The sequence below is a fragment of the Sinohyriopsis cumingii genome, chromosome 3 (genome assembly GCF_028554795.1).
Source record: "Sinohyriopsis cumingii isolate HCF-2022 chromosome 3, ASM2855479v2, whole genome shotgun sequence".
Classification (NCBI taxonomy): Eukaryota; Metazoa; Mollusca; class Bivalvia; order Unionida; family Unionidae; genus Sinohyriopsis; species Sinohyriopsis cumingii.
The window spans coordinates 64840097-64859560 of record NC_142963.1 but is presented as its reverse complement, the minus strand read 5'-3'; the positions used below and the strand labels follow the sequence as shown (position 1 = coordinate 64859560).

Here is a 19464-nt window from a genome sequence, read left to right as displayed (position 1 = left end):
ACAAATCATATACACTCGCGTAAGAGGCTCTTTACGTTGTGGTTGTTTAAATTTGTTCCTGAATGATCTTTGTAGAGCATGTTTTAATCGTAAGTAAAAAATTTATTTCTCAGAGTAAACATCAGATCATGTCTAAAATTCACCTTGCACCAAACTTACAGTTTAAAATGAATTGGACAATTTGAACTTTTCTAACAGTTGTCCTTAAACAGGAATATGAGAAATAGTATGCTTAACTATTAGAAGGATTCAATCTGTCATCTTAACTCTATTCCCAGTCCACCTAAAGTTCATCTGAAATTTTGGGGTTTTAAGCAGATTACACCCTGAATCCACCTGAAATCCAGATGGAATCTGCCAAAAAAATTTGTACAGGAGTTGTCTTATCAGTTTTGTAGAGGGCAAATTTATAGGGCTTATTTTTTTTGTAAATTAACTTTTCCACATATTAGATAGATAAATGTAAAAAAAAAGTCCTGAATTTAATGAGTCATAGCAAACATGGATTCTGGAGCAGATTGAACAGTCTTGCTCTGATTATACAGGTCATTAGTAAGATCAGAACTTGAATACGTCTGTGTTGTGTATTGTATGCAGATGCTGGAACTAATATATAAGTCTGGGAGTTAGAATCTGGCTGGATACATTTAGAATGTCCCCTTCAGACAGCCTATGTTGAGGCAGATAAACTATCACTTAATGTCAGAGGAATGAAATCACTCAAATATGCTACAAAACTATCTTTTAATCCATCTAGCCCTGCCTAGTGTTAGGCCCAAATATAGAACCTTGTATGTTCATAAACAAAACTTCATTCCACCTTTTGGCATAAAATTTCATCCTTAGTGTTGCAAATATTGGAAAATTCATTATTCCCAAACCACAACATTCTGGTTGTCAAACCATACAAAATATTTTACTCTTGTGAATTAAAAAACTCCTCAACAAATACTCTCATTTCTCAGAGTAAATTTAATGAAATCAGAGCCTCTTATTGCAGCTTTTTGTCCATGTATCCAGTGGTTTAAAAGATGGAGATAAAGTTGGAGCTTCCATTGGAACTCCCTACCATCTCAAGTCATCAGATAAAACCTAAATTTTTTAATACAGAAATTACAGCCATATTCAGAACTATGAGCTATGTTGAAACCGCTCATAAAAACAAATTTTGTCTTTTTGGATTCCCTTTCCATGGTGAAATCCTTGCAGAATATTAAATCTGACAACTTATTAAGATCTCAGATATTACAGAAACGATTTGAGAAAAGTATTCTGTACAGTTGGCTGCCTAATCACATTGGTATGAAGAGTAAGGGCAGGTATAACAGCCAAAGCTGCCATGCAGTCACCCATCTCCAAATAAAAAATTACATATCTTGACTTTAAATATTGTTTAAATCAGCATGATATTTAGCAGGTTATGTGGAGTGAAAAAGTTCACAGATAAAATTAGGAACATCACAACCACTGTTAGAGAATGGTATCTCTCTTACAGAATAAGTCAGAGAGATGAGGTGGTATTGTGTTGATTGTATATCAGACACAGATGCCTGCTTCATGCATGCCTTCTAAATGGTGAACCTTGACTAGAATGTATATGCTGACAAAGGATCACATTTGGTCCTGTGCGTCGATTTCTACCCAGTGAGACACAGAAGTATTTTGAAGTGAACTGTTTCAAAGAAATTGTACAAGGACAAATATACCACCTGAGAAAATCTTGGACTTCTCAAGGAAATGCAAGAAGTTATCACTAAAAAATTTTGGAAGACAATCCAGACTGAACAAAAATTCAATATCACAAATGGTTCTTTGTAATTTATCAGTAAACTCTCTCTCTTCATTTTCAGTTAGAAGTAGAAAAACAAAAGTCTAGATGCAGGATTTTGAAACAAATGTCATGTTTAGCAATGTTATTTTGATCAAAGAAAAGTCAGCAAATTTGGATTATCCATGAATGTAACAGCATTCATAAGAAAGCTCTGTATTTGGTGGAAAGATCCATACATTTGGTCAGCCTGGAATTGCAAATTATTATCAGTGTCAACTGAAATCACAAAATATTTCAGAAAGTTAATAAGAGGAGGAGAGAGAGAAGCAACTTGTGATCTTTGTGCATTGCTGCCAAATTCATTATCTCACATGTATTTTGACAATAATTTTTGACAACAGTATTTAAACAGCACTTTGGAAAGAAAAAGTTTTGTGTGTAATTTTGTTTATAAAATTGTACAAAACAAAATTCATTCATGATTGATGTTATCTCTTTTGATATGACCTTCATAAACATGTATGCTTGAAGCAGGTTGAAAGAAATAAAAGTTTATACTGTTGATTTTTTTATATAAAATATATGTATATATGGATTCTGACAGTACATTAGAATAATCCTTGTCATCTAGTGCTAAGTAAGTTTAATTATCCAAAAGCTGCAGTATCTTAACTTTGATTACTGCACAAAATTGTTTGTGTATCATAATTGGACAATAATTTTAATCAATTAGAGGAAAGTAGACACAAATTAGTTTGCAAATGTTTGCCATAATAAAAATAAATACTGACCATAGAAACAAAAGTTTTGTCAGCAGAAGACTGCAAATACATCTGATGTAATGTTTTCACTTAGATGCATTTCTGAATGTAAGCTTGTTGGAGGTACATTTACAAGTACATTCAAGTAATGTTGTTGTTTTGTTTTTCTCTCTCAGAAATTGTTTGTCTAAATCACTTCCAATGACAATACAGGAGAGAGTACTAGAAAGGATAGATTTTTATGTCATTGAGTTAAATGCCTGTTTTATTCTTTACTTTGAAATCATTGCCATAATTAGGTTTCTTGTAGGAAAGTCAAAACTTTCTGCCATTAGTTACTTGGCTATATAATTAGTTTTTCAGGCCAATGGCCTCACTTAAATTAATGACACCCTTCCCAAACAGTCCAGAAATCAACAACCTCAGTGCAGAAAACCTTCCCATTGGCCAGATCCTTGATAAAGTTTACAGCAGGCCCATTTATGGAAGAAATTTAATACATTACACATTTAGGCAAATATGTGCTATTATTGAGACAGTATGCCACTATTAGTGTTTGAATCATTATTAATAGTTGAAAATTTGTGCAAAAATAAAGCAATTCTTTGCATTTTCTTTTTTAATATAGGCCTTTCTTGCTGCTTTGAGTTAAATTGTATCTAATTCATCTAATCATTATGTGTTTTCCAAGTTAGATAAATTGATGCATGATGTTCGAAGCAGTGCCTATTGTATAGAAAGGAAACAGAATCAACTTAATACTTTATTCTGCATACTTACATGTAACTACTACTACTTTTTGTGATCAAGATGAAGAAGTGCAAGTGACGCTGTTTAAAAAAACACATTAGGGATTTATGCATAGCATTATGTTTGACATTGGACAATGACCTCAAAGCATTTCAGGATATTCATCATCATCAAAGAAAGAGAGTAAGTAAAGAATTAAATGACTCTCTCTCTGTCTCTCAAATCTAAATTGTCATTTAACGTGGTGAATTTGTTACTAAAAATGTTGACGAAATAAATAGCTATTTGTGCTTTTCTTGAAACAACATACTAAACTGACAGTGATTTTCACACAATCACAGGTATTGTTCTAAATATGAAATAATACAAATTGGGCAAAGGGAGCAATGGTAGCTCATTAGGTGGAGTGTTGGGTTCATAATCAAAGGGTTATAGTATCCTTTGAAAAGGGCACTTCCATTTCCACAACATAAGATACTCAATAATACATTTAAGGTGTGATTAAAAGGAAAAAGAAGAGATAGTAAATGAACTTTGACTTATTTTATGAAAATTGTGCAAAAGGTTGTTAAGAACTGGAACAATTTAAATTACGTTAAGCTATTTTCTCAATTGTATTTATTTGTTTATTTACTAGCTTATGCCGCCTTGATGATCATAATTATCCTTAGATTAGCAAATAGCTCATCATTGATTTGGGTAAAGAAAAAGCAAGTGTGCTTCATAATTTCAGACTTTTCAACTAGTACTCTTTCTGTTTGACACTATGAGACTAATTTATTTTGTTATTCCCTTAAAATTATAATTTGAATAAAAGTGTAGATACTGATCTGCAGGTACATTTTGCAGCCATACATCTTTTTGCTATTATGCGGACATTGTACAGGTAAATGTGGTATGTACGTTTAGAAAGTTAACACTTAAATCTCCATTTCTTCCCAAAATAAAGTTTTCTGTGTATCAGGTTCCATTACACTGGTATATGCCAGTTTTTATTGATAAAGTTTGCCCCCATACCAGAAAATAATGAGGCTGTCAGTATTCATGTACCAACAAATCGTAAAATGTGTTTTAACTCTTGGATGTTAACTCTCTCAGCATCAAAGCCTGAAAGAATCCAGCTTATTCTTTTCATACAGTTGTAGTTCCATATCCATGCTGACTTTGATTAGTGATTGTTGGCAACAACACAGCACCATAAGAAGAGTTGGCTTGTCTCTTTGATGTATTGCAAGAGTTCAATATTTGATTTAAGATGAAACAATACAATTTAAAGCACTTCTTTCTGTTTCATAGATGTTAATCCAAGCAATCACTTTCTGCTTCATTCTGTTTGCATTGAATAATCTGTAATCATGGCACAGTGGTTTAAAAAAAAAATAATTTAAAAGTACATTGTACTAATGGTAAATCTATGTCAGTTGTCAGTACAAGTGCTGCAGATGAAGACAAACATAAGATTCCAATTTTAAAGGATTACTTGTCAAAGGCATTTTTGCCATCTATGGCACATATTTCAAATTCAAGCATGGATAAATCAAGAACAACTGCAAAGAAATTAAGAAACAAGGAGTTCCCATTTGAACAGGTAATTACATATTTCAACTCAATGCATCAGCGTCAAGACTAAATCAGTTACACTGGGACTTGAAAACCGTCACTGATATTCTCTGAGTTGTGAAATAAATGTTTCAATATTGAGATACTTCATTGTTATGGTGTTTAATCTTTTTGTTACCTTTGGTGCTTTTATTTATTCTTGTTCAAATCAAATTAATAATCATGTGTTTGTTTGCTTGGGGACTGGCTTGGTTTGGATTTTGCCAGTATCTGTTTTATAAATGACTTTGAGTTATGTGATCTAGCCATGCTGAAGTTGAAAGGATTAAAAACTAAACACTTTAAGTGATGCCTGGAAAGCACTATAAGTATTTACTTTATAAGTGAAATCTAAACCAAAGTTGTTAATTGTGTGGATTAAGTTGGTGAGTGATTATATTGGAATGGGATTACACAAATATGTAGTTTGTTCCACACAGCATCACAAATTTTATCCTATCTGCAACTCTGTAAACTTTCAAGTCATTGTCATAAAATGTACCTTAAAGTACATAATTTGTTTTAAGTAGTTCATTTTGAAATGAATTTGGTACTTTTAGCTACATTTATTTATGCTGACCTGATAATTTACTGAGTTACAGATATGATAAAATTTGCGATGCTTTGTGGAACTAACTATAGTGTCATGGTATTGACTTGTAACACTGTCCTATACAAATGCAGCTCCTAAGGTTAGAAACTCATTCATTTCATTGTCTTACTCTAAAGTATTGTTTGCAACATAATTTTCACCACCCTATGCAAGTGTTAAACCATGTATTGATGAGATTGATTGATTAGCATTTGTACCAGTAAAAGTAGGTCTTGTACCACTTTTTCCATCCTTGCCAGTGCAGTGTACCAGTAGTAGTACAATCCTAGCAGAAATGCTGTGTATGTTTTAAGTTAGGTGCATTATATTGTGGCGTTGTTGGTATGTTCATTAACATCTGCTTGGCTGGCCCATAACTTTGTTATGTTTGGAGAGATTTTCATAAAACTTGGCCAAATTCAGTATCTTGACCAGATGGTACGTCATTTATAATTGCCATGCCCTTTGCTTTAGGGTTTAGGTCAAAATAAGAGAAAACTTGATTCAATGACTTCTGCTTATCCAGACTATAGCTTTGTTTTTTAAGGATTTTATGTTTTACTGTTTTCATTTATTTTATACCATTTAAAGAATGTTCATATGTAGCTGACCCTATTTACTTTTTAGCTTGCCTGACTATAAAGCCACTTTGCCATTTTCAAAATTGTGTCTGGGTTAGCTGTGACTTAATCAACAACCATTTGGAAACCCTATTTCAACTTCTTCTTCTTCTTCAGTGAAGTGGAAAAGACGAAAGTTGATTTTCCATATGCATTTTGTTTCTCCAGAATGACTGAACAGTTTGGCTAACATTGTGTATCGAGGGGGAAAGGCACTTGACTCAGATTGCATCAGCACTCAAGAACCTTCTTGTGTTGGTATGCCATAAAATACCAAACCAAAACCAGAAAACAGCTTTACCATTTTTGATCAAGCCTGTAGAAATGTTTCTCCAGACATGTTTTATCAAAATTATGTTGGAAAATCTGTTTTCAACTTATGCTCTAGAACATTTGTCAGTTTCAATCAGACTTTGCAGGAATAATTTTTGGGATATGTTCAATCAAAATTATGTCCTATGTGATACCATAGCAACAGTCTGATTTCCATAGCAAACATATGAAAAAACTATTTCTAATCTTCCTCAAAGCAGCCTAGCAAATTTTGATTAAAAGTGTTGTGAAGATGTCTTAGAACATGCTCATAGTTTTTATCAGATTTACTCCCACAGCATTGTTGTGATTTTCATAGCAACAAGGTTAAAAACCTAGAAATGAAACTTCTCTCAGCAGAGATGACTCCTTGTTACCAGTGTATTTCTCTCTCTCTCTCCCTCTCTCTCTCTCTCTCTCTCTCTCTCTCTCTACATACATACATACATCCATCCATGCATGCATGCATGCATACACACATACATACATACATACATACCAACCTACCTACCTACATACATACATACATAACATACATGCATACATGCATGCATACACACATACATACATACATATATATACATATATATATATATATACTTTTACCTTTACTTTACTTTACTTTACTTTACTTCACTTCACTTCACTTCACTTAACTTTTTACTTTACTTTACTTCACTTTACTTTTAGAACAAATGAACAAATGAGTCCTAGCATGAGTACCTTTCACATTCATACAGATGATGCCAGTGCACCATATACTCCAGCTGAAGTTACTGAAGGTAGAAACTCATTTAAAATATCAGATGCTGCTAAATTCTACCAAATAGCTGGAAATTATCCTCACATGTATCAACATATAGTACCTGCCTAATTACAACATTTGCCTTATAGAAAAGCGTATGGCAGGTGAGTGATATCAGGCCCTTTTGGGGTGTCTTTTTTTTCTTACAGTCTGTCCAGAAGGATTTTATGGTGATGTGTGCAAGTTTAAATGTGGATATTGTAAGAATGGCATCTCATGTCACAGAGAAAATGGTAGCTGTCCAGCTGGCCAGTGTATACCTGGATACCATGGAATACTATGCAATCAAGGTAAATGGCTTCTAAAGTGAGCAACAATTTCATTTTACAAATGTCAACAGACTGCATTCTTTTCTTTTAGCCTAAATTAGCTACATTACCTGAAAAAAAAATATATATATATATAGAGAGAGAGAGAGATGGTTAATGCAAATGAGCTTGACACAAGGAAGGCACAGTAATAGACCAAGATTTAAATTGAGGACATTTCATTCATCAGTCAAATAACTTGCTTCATTACTATCCATCAGTTTGGTATTATATGCATATTTCATGTATATTAACAGAGTAGAAAGGAAAGAAAGTGAATATATTGTCATATATGCATGCTTATACATATATGTGTGTCTATATTTATTTATAAATATGTTCCTTTTCATAAGTGCCATAGGATAGATTAGTTCTTTAACTAAATGTGTTAGTTTTAAATAAACTTATTTAATTGTTGTTGTTGTTCTATTATATCACTGCTTGTTTTTCATGCGAATGTGGATGCAATTCTTGTGCTATTGATTCAGAACAAAGCTAGATTTGTCTCATTAGAAAATGTTTACTTTTATTTCAGAAAACAACAGATATTGAGGCTATGATTTCATGTTGATGATTAGCTCACTTGAACTCAAATATAATGAAAAAAAAATAAAGAAAAGTACTTTTATTTCCTATATTTTTCCAAATCACAAAAACAACAACCACTTGAGGATACTGCTGCACATATTGTTACCATAAGACATTTATGTTTGGCTAAATTGTGTGCTTGTGACAAACTTTGTGTTATTTTTTATCATAAAAATTTGGGTACATATGAAGACTATTCACTACATTTCTGGACCAAATATAAACATAAAATAAAATGATATGAAACTTATATTGTTTTCCTTTTGACTGCAAATGTCAAGATTTTATGCAACAAAATTAAAAACTTTAATCCTTCATAAATTTTTCTTTGCAATGTAAATCATTTAAAAGTATCTTAAACAATTTAAACGGTATCTGACGTTTCCAAACACAATTTTAATGTATCCTAGCTTGGAAGAACATGTAATAAACGTGAATCAAAACTATACTTGCACTCATTTATGTTAGTTAATTTTGTGTGGGTGGTCCCATTATTTCTTCTTCAAATATGTTCTCCAATCATTATTATTAGGAATATAAGCCCTACCACCTCCCAAATACAGCCCTCCCAAAAGACAAAATTTCATCTTTTCTGTCTATATTATATAGGCAGCCTATTGGCATAAGTCCCCAAGCTTGTCCAAGCATGGCCTTCAGGCCTTAAGTCTGGCACATGGGGTTTATAAATGACTTGAAAGACCATTTCTATGTCCTTCCGTCTTCCTGTTTTAGGTGAGAATTTTGACATTTAGGGACAGAGTTTCCACTGAGTTCTATGCAGCCCAGGTGGTGCAAGTCTCTCCGGATGTTCAAGCAAGGCTTTTGGGCCTATAAGTCTGACCCATGGTGTTTATATTGACTTGAGTGAGTCGTGCCTTCTAGCTGCACCTCAGTTTTAATTCCGTCTTGGCTGCCGACTGGACCTATCCAGGTGTCTGGTTCACAATACTGTCTAGCAACATCTAAACTTTTATGTCTTCTCGGCTGCCATCTGTACTGTCTTGCTTTCTGAATTTCAGTCCATATCATCTACTCATGCTTCACTTTTGATGCCATATTGGCTACTGACCATACTGTCCAGCTCTTGATCCATACTGTTCATTCACTGTATGGCTTTTGTTACATATTGTCCTATGCCTTGTCAAGTAGAGCCATCAGTTTGTCCCTCTAGGTATTGATTTTCTCAACCCCATCATCTTGGTATACGACCAGGGAGTTCCTGCAACCCCTCGGATTGCTCTACACAGCAGTGGCTCTTATCCTGCTGGGTTTCCTCTAATGCACCCTTTGCAGATGAACTTGCTGTCTCAAGGCCTCCCTCTTTGACAGTCTTCTTCCTGCTTAATTCTTGTCCAGAGACCCTAGCTTGCAGCATAAAAAATTATACCCTTCATTCTTGGAAGGAATTGCATGAGCTAGAAGGCCTTATGCTTTAAAGGCTTACAAAGGGAAGTTGCACATATGTTCAAGGACTGGCACAAAGTTTAAACATCTTCCATTTGAGTGCCTCTGTCCCCAACAATTGACTGGGGCGGGTGTTTTCCTGTTTGAGGAGAAAAGCTTGGCTCTGATTACTATTATTAAGGGCAAGTCACATCATTATGGTAGGGAGGATTTTGGTCATAACAAAGACCTCTCTGCCAAAGACTCAAATTGTTTGAATTCAGCCAAGTCAGAACCCAGGAAATATTCCACTTAGGGAAACAATGTGAGTGATTTAGACCTTATGAAGTCAAGGTTGGGCAACAAGTTAGTGATGAATGTGTATATATGTGTGGATATAACTCCTCTTGCCTGCCAGTATAGGGCAAAGTGATCGAGAAATAAAGAAAAGTAGAGAGGTGAACATTTATAATGCTAAAAAATGTGTTTATTTATTTGATTAAACAATAGTAAAGACAAAACAAATACACCTTAACATTTATGAAAATATTCATTTTTATTACTTTGAATTTGCAAAGATGTCGGTGCAACTTTGTATTAGACACTAGAACCCAAACAGGTAAGTGTTGATCATTGTGAAAGTCCTCCTTCATACTTAAGTAAGTTGAAATGTTGGATGATAAATTCAGTTATCTTTAATGGTACTAAAGCCCATGGAGATAAGCTTGCTTCTTTTAGGGCTACAAAAGCACTGAACTTCTCTCTCCTTGCATGTTCAAATGCACATTTTTGGCATAATTACGATTCTAGTTTCACACTTAAATAACTTCTGTTTTCAGCTATTAGTTTGTTACCTCATCAATTTCCATGACTGTTCACTAGCACTAATGAAACTTGGCTTCAGAAGGCATCTCAAAAGAGAGTAACTCCACCATACTAAAAGTAGGTCACTGGGACTACAGTTTCATGCTTGAGTGACTGATATTTTCCTCAGTACCAATCTCAAAAAATTCAGCTACACTAATTGTGCCCTTGGTGGCAAGAGGATTTGTGTTTACATGTAAAAACATTTTAATTCGGGTAATTCCTTTGCAGTTTATTGAAATCCTCTGCATCCTTTTAAAGAAATGGCCATAATTAAACGTCTGGGGGATTTATAGAAGTTGAACTAATTATGGTCACATGTCAGTATTAGGCCACTAATCTAAAATTGTTATTACCTTGGAAGCAAAGACTGTTAAATCTACTTAAATATTTCACATGTTCGTTATCAAACACTGAATTATTTCAGAGTGCCTGGATGGCTTTTATGGAGATAATTGCAAAATCCCCTGTGGACACTGCTTTCAGAAAGCCTTTTGCAACAAGACTGATGGAACTTGCCCAGATATGAGATGTGACCCTGGCTACACAGGCCCTCGGTGTGATACAGGTATGGCATTTGTTTATTATCATACTGGATATTTTTGGATCACTGATTTGAGTTCAGACATAACTTCACAAAATTGGTTAGTCTTTATACCTCTTTTGCAGTGGCAAAGGGTCCACAGCACTTGCTTTCTCCTTTGTTAATGTAATAAAATGTTTCAGCTCAGAGACAAGATTGGCTAGACACACAAATTAAGAATGAGATCAACATAATTAATTTAAAATATGAAAATGAACAGGGAAGGATATCGTTTTTATTTGACAAATATTAACAGAACATTGATCTTTTATTGAGTTCCAGTACACATATCCTTTGTTTATGTAATAAAATGTCTCAGCTCAGAGACAAGATTGGCTAGATACACATATTTAAAATGAGATCATCATAATTGTTTAAAGAATTGAAAATGAACAGGGAAAGATTTCATTTTTATGGCACAAATATTAACAGAACATTGAGTTCCAATACACATATTCAGAATTATATACCCCCAAAAATTACTTTATTTTCTTATTACATTTTGACAACCCATTTTTACAAAACAAAATAAATTCCAATATTTTAGTAGGCTCAGTTTATGGGTTATTGTAGAGAAGACAAGTTATTTTTAATGATCTTTGAAAGCATCAGTTTGATGCATGCTTAGTTATGTAATGCCATAACACAGTGTGTCACAGGAAAAACACGATTTTGGACTCCAACACAGTCATGTTTCAAAATGCACAGTTTTCAGGAATCTTAGTTCCAAATTCTTTCAGCAACGAAAAAAACAATGTTTCATGACCACTACAATATATGCTTATAATCCATAGCATGTAAGAACAGTAAACAGTCCTGTTCAAAGCTCAGCTCAACCTGTCCTTGGAGCTTACAGCCAAGCTGTTAAAAGGTAAGGCAGTGAGAGGTAAACAGCCACCTTTCAGAGGTTACTTAATTGGCTCACAATAGCTTGGGTGACATGATGTGTTCAAATCTACTGTGGAAGAGTCCATTTAACTGCTTGATGTAGGAAATACAGTAAAACAACCCAGGTCAGCTAAAGTTAATTACATTGATCAGTGAAACATGCTGAAGAATAGATATTATTGCACATCGCTGCATTGAATGAGAATGTTGAAGCCAACTTTAATAAAGTTTGTGATTGGTGTCACCATTTATTTGAAGTCAGATTTTTACTGCAGATATAACTGCAAAACACAATTATTTTAGTTGTCAGAATAGTGTTCAGGTGCAGTTCATTTTTGAAGAGTGTGATTCAGGAAACAATATGTTATTAGCAAAGCTGAGCAAAAATAAATTTCAAAACTTCAAGTTGACAAGAGTTTTACTTTGTTAAGCACAGCAGCAAGGGGAAGAATTTAATTCTTTGCACATACTGCAATTGTCTTATTTATATTTTTCTTTTCGAAGTATAAAATGTCCATCAAAATATGAGTACCACCTGTATATAGCATCACAGGAGTCTTATGTTTAATCAGTAAAATATGATCTATGTATATTTATAGCACAGTTATGGTTATTTCATGTTGTCACAAATTATCGTCATATTTTATTGATAAAACATCCAGCTCCTGTGGTAGCGTATTCCAATTGCTTAATTGAATATTCAGATTAATTCTCTTTATTATAACTGTATTTCTTAATCCTGTTAAACTACTGTTAATTGACCTATGCACATCAGGATGAATTTAGCTAAGAAATAGATTGATTGAAAGTCAATAATAAGCATCAGCTTATGTTTGCACAGTTGATTTGTGGTGATAAAACATTGACACCCAAACTGGACAGAGGCATTTATTACTGCTGTATTACCTGTAAAGAACCCATTGAACTTGAAAATACTATGTTCTTCCCCCTTCCCCAAATGAAAAGGTAGTCCCAGAAGTGATATATATTCATTTTTCTATAGATCCAAGTACATCTCATGGTTAAACTGAATCAGATACGATTCTGACAATGCTAACATTATTGTTCCAGGGTTCCCACGCTACCGGGAAATCGGGGAAAAAGTCGGGAGACATGATAATTTTTTTCCTGACCATGAAATGTCCTGGAATTTTGCAGATATTGATGAAAGTCAGGAAAAACACACGAATTTTCTGCCAACACTTGATGCCAAAACAATAACGTAATTGAATCGTAACTAAACTGATCGTGACTTAAATTTATTGAATTCTAACCAGAATATTTGGAGGGTGCAGTATGGATTATTTGGTTGCTTGCAATAAACATATATGCTGAGTCAATCCAAATGCCCAGAAGATTAGATTCGTCTAGTAGACTTTCATTTCAAAGTCAGCTCGATATCCATATCTTTCCTTACATGGAAGGTATGAAAACCAATCTAGTATCACAAGAGGCCAACATGGTGGTGGCAAAGCATTGCCGCTTAGACCGGATGGCCTGGCAAACTTTAAACGTTGCTAGATCAAGTGATACATGTATGAAATTGATATGAAAATTACTTACTTTCTCAGAAATTGTAAGTTATAAAAGCGTTACGTCTTTAATTTGCTGAAAGACAAGATAAAATTACGTTGTTGATGAAATGTGACCGGGTGCTCACGATTTGCAATGCTAGTCGCATGAGTACTGTACACATATCTAACAACCCACCTTTTCAAATGTTGTAAAGAAAAAAAAAATTAAATGAAAGTCTTATGCTGGTTGTAATAAAAATACAAAAACAAAAGAACACAAAATTCTCCATATTTATATATTTATAGAACAACTTTTGGAGTGCTGTTGTATCAAGTGACCACCACATTGACATGTGATCTCCGCTTGATAAATCAGACTGGCCAGATTGCTGGTTTTTACAGAAAGAATCTGACTTTCATTTAATATAATTGAATTTCTGAACAACAACATTATAAAGGAGTTTGTTGTTGATATCACATGAATATTGGACTTCCAATGTCCTCATCTGAGATTTGTGAAGTCGTGTGACTAGTAATGCAGTGGGCGAGTACTGGGTCAGGTTTCATCTACGCTGTAGTTTCATCTTGTTTGACTGCGAAATGACATAATGATTATAATACTTGCCATTTCTGAGAAAATAATGGTTAATTTGCCAGATTGGATTCATGCGGTGGTCATTTAAGAGTTATGCATTGGTACATCGCTGTCCTTTGAATGTATATCTGAAGCTTTTCAGTCTTCTTGTGATTCTGAAGTGATAAAAGATGCGTGATAAAAGTCTAATCAAGCGGAGGGTTGTGGTCACGCCCAACATGTCAGCTTGCCACTAGAACGGGATTTTCACAAAATTTTCTGGCGTATGGTCTGTTTCTAAATTCTTTAGTATTTTTTCTCCATAAACAATACATTGTGAACACATTACACCCTATTCATTGTTGTTTGTCTTCCACATAATAGTTCAATTTTTAAAAATAGAATATTGAATTTTACAAACTTTTTTACAAGATCGGTTATGTTGGTTTAATATCACTTGCCATTTATTGGCATTGTTACGTTGAATTTTTTAAAACTAGCTATAAACCTGATCAAATTACTCGAACAAACTTCAGACAGAAACAGTCCAAAGTAATGTATTTCATTTCTATAGCCCGATAGATAAACATTACATCATTTCAAAGCTGTGCGCAGAATTGGCCAACATATCATGAGTCATGAAAGCACGGTGGTGATATCCCATGTGTCCAAAATTAATATTATTTTGAACAGAATATTGTGGTGTCAATTGCCTCTTTTCAAATGGTAAGCATTACAGTATTTTATTTTCGTCAATCAGTCAAATTTGGCATGCGTTTTACTTCAGTATTGGAGACGGAAACCTTAGATGCGCAGAAATGACTGACAGCATTGCTTATATTAAAAAACAATACGAGCTCCTGTATCGATACATGTTTTTGGCCTGGTTTAACGAAGTACAAGAAGACAAGTTGTATTTTCATAAAATTCAGTCCTTGTTTATACAACAGTATATAATTTTGAAGGTCTTTTGACAAAATTTAAATCAACCCTTTTGAAAATGTTTTTTAAATGATGGATTTTTAACCAGATCATCTTAAGGAGATTACTTTGTTTGAAAAATTTTGTTTGGGATTTTATTGTCACAGATAAATTCAGGGTTAAACTCTTTTCTTTACAAGGCAAAATTTTAATTATTTGCTTTTATTTTTATTTTTTTCATACTGTAATAGGAAATGTTACTTTCTAAGAAATGCATATATATATATATTGCTGTAGAATTCTTTAGAATTAAATGTTTGAAAGGAAACAAAACATAATTTATGTTCATTATGTTGTTCTCACTTAGCAACATAATGCAGCAAAATAGAGTTAGAATTTTTATTCTGTACATTGAAATGACTTTCCATGCTAATTTATAGGAATATAAGCAAACTTGTTTCATGCGATACATTTTGTGGTTTTGTACATGATCATCTTTTCTGACCTGATGTTTCTGGAGAGTCTTGAACGATAACATCTTTAGATTTAGAAAATGCATGTTTTATGATCTAAAATGTTCTTTAGTTCCATTCAGTAGTGGTCATATGTGAACCTTGAAAAAGGTACTTTCAACCTGGAAAACCCCTGGAAATTTATCTTTAAAAAAGCGTGGGAACCATGTCATTCTTATAAGTTACTCCATTCTGACTAGGATTCACTAAGAGAATCCAGCAGGACTGGACGACAGTACCATTCGGTCACTAGTGAAGAACACTAATGAAACTTGCATTGCCTTCAAACCCTACTGAACTATTGAGAGCAGCAATGACTGCATCAAATTAAGCATATATTTTGCCATTCAGTGGATTTTAAAGAAAGAAACCTGATGTATGTTTTTATTTATTGTCACTGTGGTTGTGATGATGTGAGTGTTTGCACACGTGTACATGTATGGTTTTGATATTTGACAATGTTAAGTCTACCAACTATTTCTTTCTTTGTAAGGTTATTAAATGCTTTGAGAAAAAAAAAGATAAGTTTAATTGTTTTATTCATATTTGAATTTTCAATCATTTTCTATAGGCTTATGGGGGTGCTCACCAATTGTCATGTACTTTTGAGAGAGTGACATATGTAAGGTGAAGTTGTTTGCATTAAAATCATGCACAGTGCTGAGAATGTGGGCATACATCTATGCTACTTTGATGTAATGTGGCCGACATTTATTTGGATATTGTACTTTTGGAAATTGTAAATGATCTAAGCACACTTCTAACTAAAATGACTGCTCCCTTGCGCTAAAAAAAATCAGCCTGAATTAGTCTAAAGTACACTATCCTTAGCAGCTTTAAAATTCTAACCCTATGCAAAATATGGAACTGTAGAGTGCCACATATATAAAAAGATCACTTTTTTGCAATAGGACGACACTGCTTTTTTGCACAATGACACACACACACACCCAGACCTTTAATCACACTTTGTGAGGCTCAAACTCAATCCCCCAACTCTGTCTGGGAATATGGCAGGTATATACCAGTGGGAAGATATGTCATATTTTCTGTACATTTTGCCTTTAGTAAAACTGGTTTGTCACAAGTAGTTCATTTTCCTTTAAACAACTGTAGCTCAAAACTTTGCTCAACTGACTTTGACCAACTTTGACAGACTCATCATGGCATCAAGACTAAATGATGCTAATCAGCAATCAGATCATTATTGAAGATTTAAAAATTAGATAAACCTCAAAACATTTATTTTCATAACCTTTATAATCAACAGCTATAGAAGATATTTCCACAGAATTATATACCTTACCAGACTTTTTAACCAGCTGTTCTTTTGTCTTTTAGGCAGATGTCAGTCAGTTGAGCTTTTTCACATACCTCTTGTGTGCTTTTAGGCCGCTGTCAGCCAAGTCAGCTTTTCACTTACCACCTGTGCTTTTACCGAATATTGTTGTATCTGCTGATGACGGGAGTAGATTACATTAAGTCACTGAAAGTTTACCATCAGATGTATTGCGTTCAGTCATTGAAAGTTTACCCTCAGATGCAAAATATCTATAGGGATTTATAGATGTAAAGATCAGTGGCCATGGTCAATTTCACTAAGGTTGCTTGGTAGTCTATCACTAAGGCCATAGTGACATTTTTGCAGACAACACAATACATTTATATATTTGAGAGCTACAGTATCATTTTCAGAAGCAGTATGAAATCATTTTACATATTCATTTTTGCATTACAGATTGTGCTGATGGGACATACGGTTTACTGTGCACAGGTCAATGTGGACGATGTCATAATGGAACCTTGTGTTATAAGCAAAACGGAACCTGCCCAGATTTCCTATGTCATCCAGGATTTCAGCCCCCTTACTGTGATATCGGTAACCTTGTTTGTTGTCTTGTTTCTTTTTTAAAACAAAAGGAAAGAACTTAACGTAGAATCACCTTAAAGCATTGAAAATCAATCAGTTTTCCATGTTTGTAGATTTTATTCTGAAGTCTGTACTTATTCTGTTGAATTGTTCTTAGCTAAAATGCTGTATACCAATATTATTCATATGGAATACTCACTTAATATGTGTTGGTCTGAATTTTTGTAAATTATGTTATGTTGTTGTCCATCCATCCATTAGCATTTTCTTGCTGAGCTTATAACTTTGCAAAAGTTGAAGAGACTTTTATGAAACGTTACACAAGTATTTATTGTGCCAAGATGGTGTGTTGTGTATCATAGACATTCCCCTGTCTGAACATCAGATTTATGGCTAAGGAAAATGTAATTCTGTGATATGTATTCTTGTCTAGAGTATAACTTTTGAACCATTGAAAATATTGCAATTAAACTTTATCTAAGTATATCTCATAGCTAATTGGCATGGCATATGAACTTGTGATAGGACACTGCACCCACTCTGCATTGTCAGTCCATGTTTTCAGCCTCTCGAAACCAGACACAGTTCACCCAAATTTGGCAATGAACATTCTGATCTCAACACCCTTCAGATTTGTATAGTTGATACCAATCTGCTATCTAATATCATGGCTCTCATTTCTAAGTATAGAAAACTGTTCAAGGAACTTGTCAAAAGTGCTGAACGGAATTTTACCAAATTAAACAAAGCCACATGGCATAAAGGCCTTTAATTTTGTGTTAATGATCAATTTCAAAAAAACCTTAAAAGAATTGATGGAATTTGAACTAAGTATCAACCACTGAAAACATTTTAATTTGATATATAATTGATTTAAATCCACCACTATAAGGCTGCAGATAATAAAAATAGATGAAACCTCAAAATAACGTTTTCTCCAAACCATTCAGCAAAATACAAAGATATTTTGATAGAAAAGATTCTATAAACCCAGATCACTTTGGAGTCTGCTCTAGCATTATTAGGTGGATCTCAGCCAGAAATTGATTTCAGGTTCATTGGGTCTTGGTACATAAATGGTACTGATCCACCATTCAGTACATTGTAATATCGCCCTGTCCCATCCATAAAAATGTTTTCCATCTGCACTAACCAGGCTCTTACTGGCAAGAGAAGAGTGACAGTTAAATAAATTGTTTATATAAATTGTCATTGTTTACCTCTTTCTTTATTCAAAAGATAATCTTTCATTTCATTGTTCTCTACTGCAGGATGTGAGGATGGATTTTATGGAGACAAATGTGTAAACATATGTGGATTCTGTAAAGATGGAGTTGCATGTAACTCAGTTGATGGAACTTGTCCAAAAGGTTTATGTTCTCCTGGCTTCTTAACTGAGCTCTGTGATGTTGGTAGGTTTCAAATGCATCATACATATATATGATTTGTATGCAAAATCAGTTCTAGAAAGTATTTCTACTTTATGTATCTGTGATCTTTTATATAAAGTGCTATTTTACATTAAAAACCTGTGTCTCCAACAGACCTATTATATCATAATTATGTAAATAATAATGTCAAGTTCTCTGCATCATGAACCATCTTTATCACAGTGGTTAACCTCAAGTTTGGCACAACCTTTCTCAAGAAAATGCCATAAAACTGTCACCAAAATAACATAATACATAATACAATAAATTTAGCTTCTATTTGGGGATTAGTCACATGAAGATAAAAGTAAGTTTCTCTAGAGCCCAAGGATGATCCTTGGCTGAAGATGGGTCGATCCCAGCCTTACTGTACCCCTTATCCTAATATTCTACTAACCTGGGGTGATCCCGGCATAATACCTACTTGAGGGCTCAGCTGATGCCAGAAGCTGAAGAAACAAAGATGTTCTTGATCATAAAGCATTTGAAAACCAAAAGTAAATCAAGGTATGTTTTAGTTTACTCACTTAGTGGGTAAATAAGTATCCAGATTGGGAGCAAAATAAGACCAAATGAAAAAATCACATGAAATCCCCAGAGAGAATATGAAAATATGTAATGGGTTTACCTGGTATGATTCAAAGATAACCAAAAGAAGAGTGTGAATTGCACATTTAATGAAATCGTCATGCAAGTCCTGTTAGCCATGGAAATGTGCAAGAAATTCAAAGATGAGTATTTTCAAGGCAACAAAAATTATACATCATCCGTAAACAAGTGATAGTACATTTAATAAAAAGCAGTCTCAGCAAATGGATA

General features: G+C 33.8%; 1 protein-coding gene across 1 annotated transcript in view; it reads left to right on the top strand.

Moving 5' to 3' along the window:
• The window catches only part of LOC149803001 (uncharacterized), a 326500-nt gene that overhangs the window by 117513 nt on the left and 189523 nt on the right, over window positions 1-19464 (top strand). Inside the window, exons 18-21 of the mRNA XM_089953863.1 lie at window positions 7360-7500; window positions 10781-10921; window positions 17084-17224; window positions 18487-18627. Of these exons, the coding sequence (XP_089809989.1) occupies window positions 7360-7500; window positions 10781-10921; window positions 17084-17224; window positions 18487-18627 (564 nt within the window). The remainder of the gene's footprint in view (window positions 1-7359; window positions 7501-10780; window positions 10922-17083; window positions 17225-18486; window positions 18628-19464) is intronic.